At 47.1% G+C, this 12,500-nt stretch overlaps 1 protein-coding gene across 1 annotated transcript in view; it reads right to left on the reverse strand.

The window, feature by feature from the left end:
• Positions 1-12,500, reverse strand: part of LOC306994231 (beta/gamma crystallin domain-containing protein 3) — a gene marked incomplete at its 5' end in the record, with an annotated part of 36,431 nt that overhangs the window by 4,253 nt on the left and 19,678 nt on the right. The window contains 8 exons of the mRNA XM_079639841.1: positions 904-1,062; positions 1,756-1,879; positions 1,958-2,085; positions 2,167-2,394; positions 6,861-6,893; positions 7,774-7,900; positions 9,600-9,709; positions 9,929-10,058. Coding sequence (XP_079495967.1) covers positions 904-1,062; positions 1,756-1,879; positions 1,958-2,085; positions 2,167-2,394; positions 6,861-6,893; positions 7,774-7,900; positions 9,600-9,709; positions 9,929-10,058 — 1,039 coding nt within the window. The remainder of the gene's footprint in view (positions 1-903; positions 1,063-1,755; positions 1,880-1,957; positions 2,086-2,166; positions 2,395-6,860; positions 6,894-7,773; positions 7,901-9,599; positions 9,710-9,928; positions 10,059-12,500) is intronic.

The following is a 12,500-nucleotide window of genomic DNA, read 5'->3' on the forward strand; positions in this document are numbered from 1 at the left end:
ACACTTCCCGTAAATCCTGATGTACTCGTTACATCATAAGAAGAATGGCGTCTACGCTGATTTTAGTATCTTTGTTTATCCCGAGGTTTTCCTGCCGTATCCAGATCTGAGGAAGGACCTTCGCCTGGACCCGATGACAGCGCAGCGCTGAAGTGCCGACTAGCCTCTCCCTATGGAGGATCCCTGTACCACTCTACAGATAAAGCGATGTGGACAATTCGCGCATCTCCCCGTAGTGATCAAATCAAATACAATTCTGTATCAAATGTATAGGCAGGACAAGTAGTTTTAGGCTTGGTTTGTGGAGAATTACAAACATGCGCACATATATTCAAACACACATAACTATAGAGTTAATTCCTGATGCGCACGTGACCATCAGTGTTTCTCACAGGTTCAGTGTAAAGTGTGTGTAGAGAGAACGCTGTCGTCTTAGCGGCCCCTAATTTAATAACTAATGATCCTTTCGACGGAAGTGAATCAATCAAAACTAACTTTAGCTGGAAAACATTATTCAAGAACCGCTATAAAGACAAAACAATCTGTTCCCTTAAAGTATACGTTTATCTCTGTAAAGCAGCTTTGAAACAGTCTACAGTGTTAAAAGCGCTGTATAAATGAAGATGACTTGACTTGACTTATTACTATGGTAAGTACATGTAACATATGTAACAAGGACACTGTAAAATAAAGTGTTACCCAAATGTATTGCTCATGGTTAGCTCATGTTGGTTAATACATTAACTAATGTTAACTAATGAACCTTATTGTAAAGTGTTACCAATGCAACTTCAACCGAGGGGGAACAACTAATATCCAAGGAGACGGTTAGTGAAGTTCAGCGCATACTTTGGTTTAGAATGACAGAAGAATATTCTCTGAACACACGTGTGTTGGACTGACCATGTTCTTCAGGAGTCCGCCGGTGAAGATCCAGCGCTGTGTGTCCAGAGAGCGGTCAGCGGGACACAGGGAGAGTTTGGCTGGGAAAGAGCCGTCTTTGCTCTCGCTGGTCAGAACTGAATCCAGAGCTCGACTCCGCACATGAACCAACACTTTCGGCTGAGGAGATTTAAACCCAGACAAGAAGACATTTACTTGCCTCAAAGCTTCGGTGCTTTCGACAACCGCTTCACTGCACACTAAGTCGAGCACACATGAAAGCAAACGGAAAAACTACGATCATGTGCAGACTAATAATAACGACACACACTACTTAAAAAATAATGTTGTTTAGGGCAATTGCCCGTTATTTTCATTAATTCCAACCATTGATATTAAAGTACTTTAATGGGTTAGTTCACCCAAAAATAAAAATTCTGTTAGCAATTACTCACCCTCATGTTGTTCCATGTTATTTTCCCTTTATATTATATTTATACGTTTGCTATTCAAAATAAGGCTTTGGTCATATCGATCACACCTACTTTTGCCAGTATGAACAAAAATCGTGACGCGATCATATGACGTTTTTGTCATTGCCCACCATCACGTCAGTTCAGCCGAGCTCTGCGATCTCTGAAAAACTGTGTAATAAAGTGTGTATTCTGCTAAATCAGTCATTGTGTTTACACTGTTAGTTATGATGAGAGCGTTCGTGAGCGGATTTCTTCTCCGCCATTGTAACCAATCACAGACGTTAATGCAGTGGCCAATCACTGTTCACGGTGGACATCTGGTGTAAACCCAGTCCATACAGAACCTGTAATTGTCATTTTTCACGATCAGTTAATTGTGATTATTTTTTGCACTGACCTGTTTGAGAGGCTTCAGCGACCCGATGGTCTCCCAGCCGCTCCGATCGCCCCACACCGGATATTCTCCAGGCTGCACGAGCATCTGGCGGCCCTTAAAACGAGCGTATTCAAACGCGACCCACCTGTGAGACGACAGCGTGTTCGTCACCCTGGCCGAGAGCATTATTAACAGGAACAGCGAGTAGTGAAGGAGCTCTTACATGCCGCTGGTGACTCTCACAGACTGGCTGAAGAAGTGGCTCATGCTCTCCACGTCTGAGAAACATGTTTCCTCAAGGCCCTCGAAACCGCTGAGAGAAAACAGACTCGCGGACGGCTCCGTGAAACTCTGAACCCAGAAACACATACGAATGTCACAGGAAGCATGTTTATTTCTTGTGTCATCTGTCATCTGCTGTCATCGACTCACGTATGGAATGGGCTTTAAAGACTTGATGGCGCTCGATAAACAGCCACAGGAAGTGAGGTCAGGGTAAAGACCCTCCCCCAGGATATACTGGTTCCCAGAATATCCCTCCTCATCGAACAGCAGCCAGTTTCCTCGGATCACCCTGAAGGACGTGAAGCCTGTTACGCCACAGTCGCTCTCAAACTCGCGGCTCTCTCCGCTGTACCGCGTCTGGCTGTAGGCTCGTAACTGCGGTCAGAGAGAAACACGTTAACGGCACTCAGAGAGACCCTAACCCTAGCGGCGCTCAGAGAGACCCTAACCCTAGCGGCGCTCAGAGAGAAACACGTTAGCGGCGCTCAGAGAGACCCTAACCCTAGCGGCGCTCAGAGAGAAACACGTTAGCGGCGCTCAGAGAGACCCTAACCCTAGCGGCGCTCAGAGAGACCCTAACCCTAGCGGCGCTCAGAGAGACCCTAACCCTAGCGGCGCTCAGAGAGAAACACGTTAGCGGCGCTCAGAGAGACCCTAACCCTAGCGGCGCTCAGAGACCCTAACCCTAGCGGCGCTCAGAGACCCTAACCCTAGCGGCGCTCAGAGAGAAACACGTTAGCGGCGCTCAGAGACCCTAACCCTAGCGGCGCTCAGAGAGACCCTAACCCTAGCGGCGCTCAGAGAGAAACACGTTAGCGGCGCTCAGAGACCCTAACCCTAGCGGCGCTCAGAGAGACCCTAACCCTAGCGGCGCTCAGAGAGAAACACGTTAGCGGCGCTCAGAGACCCTAACCCTAGCGGCGCTCAGAGACCCTAACCCTAGCGGCGCTCAGAGACCCTAACCCTAGCGGCGCTCAGAGACCCTAACCCTAGCGGCGCTCAGAGAGACCCTAACCCTAGCGGCGCTCAGAGAGAAACACGTTAGCGGCGCTCAGAGAGACCCTAACCCTTGCGGCGCTCAGAGAGAAACACGTTAGCGGCGCTCAGAGAGAAACACATTAGCGGCGCTCAGAGAGACCCTAACCCTAGCGGCGCTCAGAGAGAAACACGTTAGCGGCGCTCAGAGAGACCCTAACCCTAGCGGCGCTCAGAGAGACCCTAACCCTAGCGGCGCTCAGAGAGACCCTAACCCTAGCGGCGCTCAGAGACCCTAACCCTAGCGGCGCTCAGAGACCCTAACCCTAGCGGCGCTCAGAGACCCTAACCCTAGCGGCGCTCAGAGAGACCCTAACCCTAGCGGCGCTCAGAGAGACCCTAACCCTAGCGGCGCTCAGAGACCCTAACCCTAGCGGCGCTCAGAGAGAAACACGTTAGCGGCGCTCAGAGACCCTAACCCTAGCGGCGCTCAGAGAGAAACACGTTAGCGGCGCTCAGAGAGACCCTAACCCTAGCGGCGCTCAGAGAGACCCTAACCCTAGCGGCGCTCAGAGAGACCCTAACCCTAGCGGCGCTCAGAGAGAAACACGTTAGCGGCGCTCAGAGAGAAACACATTAGCGGCGCTCAGAGAGACCCTAACCCTAGCGGCGCTCAGAGAGAAACACGTTAGCGGCGCTCAGAGAGACCCTAACCCTAGCGGCGCTCAGAGAGACCCTAACCCTAGCGGCGCTCAGAGAGACCCTAACCCTAGCGGCGCTCAGAGAGAAACACGTTAGCGGCGCTCAGAGAGACCCCAACCCTTGCGGCGCTCAGAGAGAAACACGTTAGCGGCGCTCAGAGAGAAACACGTTAGCGGCGCTCAGAGAGACCCTAACCCTAGCGGCGCTCAGAGAGAAACACGTTAGCGGCGCTCAGAGAGACCCTAACCCTTGCGGCGCTCAGAGAGAAACACGTTAGCGGCGCTCAGAGAGACCCTAACCCTAGCGGCGCTCAGAGAGAAACACGTTAGCGGCGCTCAGAGAGAAACACGTTAGCGGCGCTCAGAGAGACCCTAACCCTAGCGGCGCTCAGAGAGACGCTAACCCTCGCGGCGCTCAGAGAGAAACACTTTAGGCAAGGCAAGTTTATTTATATAGCACATTTCATACACAGTGGTAATTCAAAGTGCTTTACATAGAAGAAATTAAAGGGCACCTATTATGGAATTTTGAAATTTACCTTTCATGTAGTGTGTAACATAGATCTAAGTGAACAAAAACATCCTGCAAAGTTTGAAATATGAAAGTGCACCGTATATAAAGTTATTGTCTTTCAAAAGTAAGAGTCGACTCGGAGTCATTTTTATGAATCGTTAGAAGACCGAAGCTTTTTCTCTGACTAAATGACGTCAACTTGACGAGTTATTTGAATACGATACGCCCACTTATTGCGCTCCAAGGCCAGCAGGAAAACATCATGGCGACGAGACGCTGTGTTCTGAAGTGCGACTCAAAAGCCAACTTTTTTCATCTGCCCAAGGAGGAGCATTTGAAGACTAAGTGACTACAATTCATATACACAACTATACCACAGAAGTATAGTCCGAGCCTTGTGCTTTGTTCGCGCCGTTTTGAAGACGATTGCTTTTTAAATGCTTTCAATCAAACTCTGGGTTGTGGACTATAATCATTATTATAACACGATTTAATTGATAAAAGCATCATTGTACTCCGTGTTAAACAATAAGTATTATCTCTGTAAACACTGCTGGGTCATCTGACCAATCGCAGATTAGCGTCGCGCAAAGGAGGGGTTTGGAAAAAACGAGTCGTTAAACGAATCATTTGGGAGTCGGTGAGCAAATCAGGTAAAAATAAATGCATATTATACGACAACAAAAGTGTTTTTTGACATTGCATGCACGTAAAACTGTTGTTGGGGACTCCCTAAACAACATTAGGAACATTTTAAATGTCATAATAGGGGCCCTTTAAAATGATCACAAGAAATAAGAATAATTAAAAGATTAATTTATAGTTTTAAATTAATTTAATTTAATAATTTATTTAGAAAATAAAATAAAATACAGTGCAAACAGTCGGACGCACAGTGGCACAGCTCATTCAGTAAATGCAAAGCTAAACAGAAGTGTTTTGAGTCTGGATGTGAATGTGGCTACAAGTAGGAGCACACCTGATCTCTTCTGGAAGCTGGTTCAGCTGCGGCTGGCATAATAATAATTCGTTACATTTATATAGCGCTTTATCTGAGACCTCAAAGCGCTATACATAGAAGGGGGGAATCTCCTCAACCACCACCAGTGTGCAGCTCCACCTGATGATGCGACGGCAGCCATACTGCGCCAGAACGCCCACCACACACCAGCTTACTGGTGGAGAGGAGACAGTGATGAAGCCAATCAGTGTATGGGGATGATGAGGAGGCCATGATGGAGGGAGGCCACTGGGCATATTTTGGCCAGGATGCCGGGGTTACACCCCTACTCTTTTTCGAAGGACATCCTGGGATTTTTAATGACCACAGAGAGTCAGGACCTCGGTTTAACGTCTCATCCGAAGGACGGAAGTGGAACCTTATATTATAGCTAAAAGCGGACTCTCCTTGCTTTGAGTGAACTCTTGGTATTTCTATCTGATGTGATCCTAATGATCTGAGTGATCTGTTGGGTTTATATTCAGTGAGCATATCTGCAATGTATTGAGGACCTAGGCCATTAAATGATTTATATACCAGTAATAATACTTTAAAATCAATCCTAAAAATGACTGGGAGCCAGTGTAAAGACCTGAGGACTGGTGTGATGTGTTCATGTGTTCTGGTTCTGCTCAGCGTTCTGTACGAGCTGACACTGTCTCCAGTGAGGAGTCCAGTACAATAATCCACCCTGCTGGTGATGAAAGCGTGCACAAGTTTCTCTAAGTCCTGACTGGAAACAAAGCCTCTAATTCTTGCAATATTCTTCAGATGATAGTATGCTGATTTAGTTATTGCTCTGACATGACTACTGAAGCTAAGGTCTGACTCTAGAGACACACCAAGATTCCTGACCTGATGTTTAGTTGTTTGACCTCTGGAGTGAAGGTATGCATTCACCTTGAGAACTTCATCTTTGTTTCCAAACGCAATGACTTCAGTTTAGTCTTTGTTTAACTGAAGAAAGTTTTGGCACATCCAACTGTTTACTTCATCAATGCATTGGAACAGGGAGTCAATGGGGCTGTAATCGTTAGGCGATAGGGCTAAGTAGATCTGTGTGTGTGTGTGTGTGTGTGTGTGTGTGTGTGTGTGTGTGTGTGTGTGTGTGTGTGTGTGTCGTCTGCATAGCTGTGGTAAGAGATTTGGTTCTTTCTCATTATTTGGCTCATTGGGAGCATGTACAGGTTGAATAGGAGTGGCCCGAGTATTGAGCCTTGAGGAACTCCGCATGTCATGGATGTCATGACAACCAATGTAAAACTGTTCCCCTAGCTCCATTTATGTGCATAATAAAGTGTATAAACTATATAAATTACATCGTAGTAAGATATGTCAACATTTTAACCGCTTTGAAGTTAATTAAAAATATTTTTATCAGTACAAGTTCTAACCCAGTGCTTACATTTAAGGCATTTTCTCTCAAAAAATCATGTTGTCACTTGGCACACAATGAATCTTGGGATCTGCTCGTTCTGTCCATCATGGCCTGCGAAAAGCTTTCACCGGGACGCGTGTGTGTATGTGTGTGTGTGTGTGTGTGTGTGTGTGTGTGTGTGTGTGTGTGTGTGTGTGTGTGTGTGTGATGCAGTGACGCTTCGAGTGACGCAGCCTCTGAATATTGTTAGCAACACATGAAATGCAAACATACCAAACACTGTGGTTCCACAATCCGAGACACTTCCTGTGGAGAGAAGCATCAATGAAAGTCTGTCATGCACCCTGTATCTACACACACTCTTGAGTTGAAGCACGTCTGTCTGTGTGTGTGTGTGTGTACTTGGTATACATTACATTGTGGGAACCATAATGTCCCCACAAGGATAGTAAAACCTGAGATCACCTCCATTGTGGGGACCAGCCAGCGGACGGTCCCCATGAGGGGAACGGGTTAATAAACATACTAAATTATATATTTTTGAAAATGTAAAAATGCAGAATGTCTCCTGTGATGGGTAGGTTTAGGGATAGGGGCAGTGTGTGTGTGTGTGTGTGTGTGTGTGTGATGGGCAGGTTTAGGGATGGGGCAGTGTAAGGGGAGAGAATATACAGTTTGTACAGTATAAAAACCATTACGCCTATGGAGAGTCCTCACAAGGATAGGAAAACAAACTTGTGTGTGTGTGTGTCTGTCTGTGCGTGTGTGTGTGAGAGTGTGTCTGTCTGTGCGTGTGTGAGAGTGTGTCTGTCTGTGCGTGTGTGAGAGTGTGTCTGTCTGTGCGTGTGTGAGAGTGTGTGTGTCTGTCTGTGTGTGTGTATCTGTGTGCATATCTCTGCGTGTGTGTGTGTGTCTGTCTGTGCGTGTGTGAGAGTGTGTCTGTCTGTGCGTGTGTGAGAGTGTGTCTGTCTGTGCGTGTGTGAGAGTGTGTGTGTCTGTCTGTGTGTGTGTATCTGTGTGCATATCTCTGCGTGTGTGTGTGTGTGTGTGCGCGTGTGTGAGTGTGTCTGTGTGCGCATGTCTGTGTGTGTGTGTGTGTCTGTCTGTGTGTGTGTATCTGTGCGCATATCTCTGCGTGTGTGTGTGTGTGTGTGTGTGTGTGTGTGCGCGTGTGTGTGAGTCTCACCCTGTGAACGGCCCGCAGGGACTGAGCTGAGCTCTGGCCGTCGCCCCACTGAAGATGCCCGGGATACTGGCCTTTCTCCAGAACATACTGGTGTCCAGTGAAACACCTGCCACTGTACGCCACCCACCTGAAACACACACACCACACACACACCACACACACACACACACACATCAGACTCCTGCCACTGTACGCCACCCACCTGAAACACACACACCACACACACACCACACACACACACACACACACACACACACACACACACACACACACACACACACACATCAGACTCCTGCCACTGTACGCCACCCAACTGAAAAACACACACCACACACACACACACACACACACACACACCACACACCACACACACTTCAGACTCCTCCCGCTGTACGCCACCCACCTGAAACACACACACACACACACACACACTTCAGACTCCTCCCGCTGTACGCCACCCACCTGAAACACACACACACACACACACACACACACACTTCAGACTCCTCCCGCTGTACGCCACCCACCTGAAACACACACAAAACACACACACACGCACACTCCTGCTGCACGAGTCCTTCACACCGAGGACCAGAACTATAACGATGAGGAACAATATCACTGGTGTCACTATCAGACCGATTGACGAGGATAAAAAACACTGACAGCCAATCAGAATCCATCCTGCTTTAGCGAGCTCCAGCATTTAAAGCGACAGCGCTCTAGAATAAGCGTCCGCTGGTGTGGAATATACACTACCGGCCAAAGGTTTTAGATCGGTAAGATTTTTTATGTTTTTGAAAGAAGTCTCCTGCTCACCAAGGCTGCATTTATTTGATTAAAAAACTAAAACAAAAAACAGTAATATTGCTAAATATTATGACAAATTAAGTTTTCTTTTTTAATATACAGTAAAGTGTAATTTATTCCTGTGATCAAAGCTGAGTTTATCATCATTACTCCAGTCTTCAGTGTCACATGATCCTCCAGAAATCAGGATAATATGATGATCTGATGCTCAAGACACATTTATGATTATTATCAGTGATGAACACAGTTGTGTACAGTTTATTTCAGGATTCTTTGATGAATAGAAAGTTCAAAAGAACAGCATTTTTTAAAATAGAATCTTTTATAACATTTTAAATGTCTTTACTGTAACTTTTGATCAATTGAATTCATCCTTGATTAATAAAAGTATTGATTTCTTTTATTTCTTTCCCCCAAAAATAAAGATTCTTACTGACCCCAAAGTTTTGAACCGTAGTGTGTAATGTTGCAAAAGCTTCTATTTCAGACAAACGCTGTTTTCAACTTTCTATTCATCAAAGAATCCTGAAAAAAAGAACTGTAGAACTGTACACAACTGTGTTCATCACTGATAATAATCATAAATGTGTCTTGAGCATCAGATCTTCATATTATCCTGATTTCTGGAGGATCATGTGACACTGAAGACTGGAGTAATGATGATAAACTCAGCTTTGATCACAGGAATAAATGACACTTTACTGTATATTCACATAGAGAACTGATGATCTACTCTCTCTCTTTCTTAGCGTTGTGCAGGTCCGCTTCACACACATGGTTTGGCACAGGGTTTACGTCGGATGCCCGTCCTGTCACAACACAGAGTTCTGGGACAAGAAAACTGCTGTTTTACACGAGTAATATTTCCCTGTTTTTACTGTATGTTTGGTCAGTTTGGTGAGCAGAAGCAGCTCCGGTTAAACCGTACGGTCTCGAGCGTTAGACTGGTGTGTAGTTCTGATTATAGTTCTAGTTCTCGTGTTCGGCTCGGATGCGGTTCTGAAACGCTTCCTCACGCTCCGCTCTTCACACTGAAGCTGTCGGACTCCTGCAGATCCGGGACGTCCACACACACCTCGGCTTCCTCATCACAGCTCGTCACACACACCGCTGGCTCCAGGAAGTCCTGAGGGAACGTGACGGGATCACAAGATCGCTCACACTGAGGCATTTCTATGATCTTTTCTCACCAACTTTTTCTCATTTTTAATTCCAAAATACTTAAACGTGAAACATGATCTTGAGCAACAATACTGAGTTGATGAAATAATGGTCCTCTGAAGCATTTACACACACACAAGCCTGATGAAGGGGGTTAAAGGTCATGAAAACATCAGGAACTCACAGTCTGAATGAAGCGCAGTGATTGGATCGTCAGCTCAGTTCCTCCGAACAGTTGCGTACAGTCGCTGTATTCCCCCTCCTCCAGCACACACTGGTGACCTCTGAACCCTTCACTGGAGAAGCACACCCATCTAACACACACACACACACACATTACTGAACATTCTTCAGGAGAAGCCCATCTGTTCACCAAACACACACACACTAGGAGTGTTTTTGAGCAGCACAGTGTGCTCATGTGACTGGTGGAAACACACTGGACACTCACTCACTCTCACACTCACTCACTCACACACACACACTCACTCACTCACTCACTCACTCACTCACACACTCACTCACTCACTCACTCACTCACTCACTCACTCACTCACACACTCACTCACTCACTCACACACTCACTCACTCACACACTCACACACTCACTCACTCACTCACACACTCACTCACTCACTCACTCACTCACACACTCACTCACTCACACACTCACTCACACACTCACTCACTCTCACACTCACTCACTCACACACACACACTCACTCACTCACTCACTCACTCACTCACTCACTCACTCACTCACTCACTCACTCACACACTCACTCACTCACTCACACACTCACTCACTCACACACTCACACACTCACTCACTCACTCACACACTCACTCACTCACTCACTCACTCACTCACACACTCACTCACTCACACACTCACTCACTCACACACTCACTCACACACTCACTCACTCACACACTCACACACTCACTCACTCACTCACTGACACACTTACTCACACACTCACTCACTCACTCACTCACACACTCACACACTCACACACTCACTCACTCACACACTCACACACTCACTCACTCACTCACTCACTCACACACTCACTCACACACTCACTCACACACTCACTCACTCACTCACTCACTCACTCACTCACACACTCACTCACACACTCACTCACTCACTCACTCACTCACTCACTCACTCACACACTCTCACACTCACTCACACACACTCACTCACTCACTCACTCACTCACTCACTCACTCACACACTCACTCACTCACTCACTCACTCACACACTCACTCACTCACACACTCACTCACTCACTCACACACTCACTCACTCACTCACTCACTCACTCACTCACTCACACACTTACTCACACACTCACTCACTCACTCACTCACACACTCACACACTCACTCACTCACTCACTCACTCACTCACACACTCACACACTCACTCACTCACACACTCACTCACACACTCACTCACTCACTCACTCACTCACACACTCACACACTCACTCACACACTCACTCACTCACTCACTCACACTCACTCACTCACTCACTCACTCACTCACTCACTCACTCACTCCCTCACTCCAGAGAATCAGAGACACACACACACTCACTCACTCACTCACTCACTCACTCCAGAGAATCAGAGACACACACACACTCACTCACTCACTCACTCACTCACTCACACACTCTCACTCTCACACACACTCACTAACTCACTCACTCACTCACTCACTCACTCACTCACTCACACACACACTCACTCACACACACACTCACTCACTCACTCACTCACTCACTCACTCACTCACTCACACACTCACACACTCACACACTCACTCACTCACTCACTCACACACTCACTCACTCACTCACTCACACACTCACTCACTCACTCACACACTCACTCACTCACTCACACACTCACTCACTCACTCACACACTTACTCACACACTCACTCCCTCACTCACTCACTCACTCACACACTCACACACTCACTCACTCACACTCACTCACTCACTCACTCACTCACTCACTCACTCACTCACACACTCACTCACTCACTCACTCACTCACTCACTCACACTCACTCACTCACTCACTCACTCACTCACTCCCTCACTCCAGAGAATCAGAGACACACACACACTCACTCACTCACTCACTCACTCACTCACTCACTCACTCACTCACTCACTCACTCACACACTCACTCACTCACTCACTCACTCACTCCCTCACTCCAGAGAATCAGAGACACACACACACTCACTCACTCACTCACTCACTCACACACTCTCACTCTCACACACACACACTCACTCACTCACTCACTCACTCACACACTCTCACTCTCACACACACTCACTCACTCACTCACTCACTCACTCACTAACTCACTCACTAACTCCAGAGAATCAGACACACAGACACACAAACACTCACTCACTCACTCACTCTCACACACACACACTCACACACACACACACACACACTCACTCACTCACTCACTCACTCCAGAGAATCAGAGACACTCACTCACTCACTCACTCCAGAGAATCAGACACACAGACACACACACACTCACTCACTCACTCACTCACTCTCACACACACACTCACTCACTCACTCACTCACTCACTCACTCCAGAGAATCAGACACACACACACTCACTCACTCTCACACACACACTCACTCACTCACTCACTCACTCACTCACTCACTCACTCACTCACTCACTCACTCCAGAGAATC

This window comes from Phoxinus phoxinus (genome assembly GCF_949152265.1).
Source record: "Phoxinus phoxinus genome assembly, contig: scaffold_82, whole genome shotgun sequence".
NCBI lineage: Eukaryota > Metazoa > Chordata > Actinopteri > Cypriniformes > Leuciscidae > Phoxinus > Phoxinus phoxinus.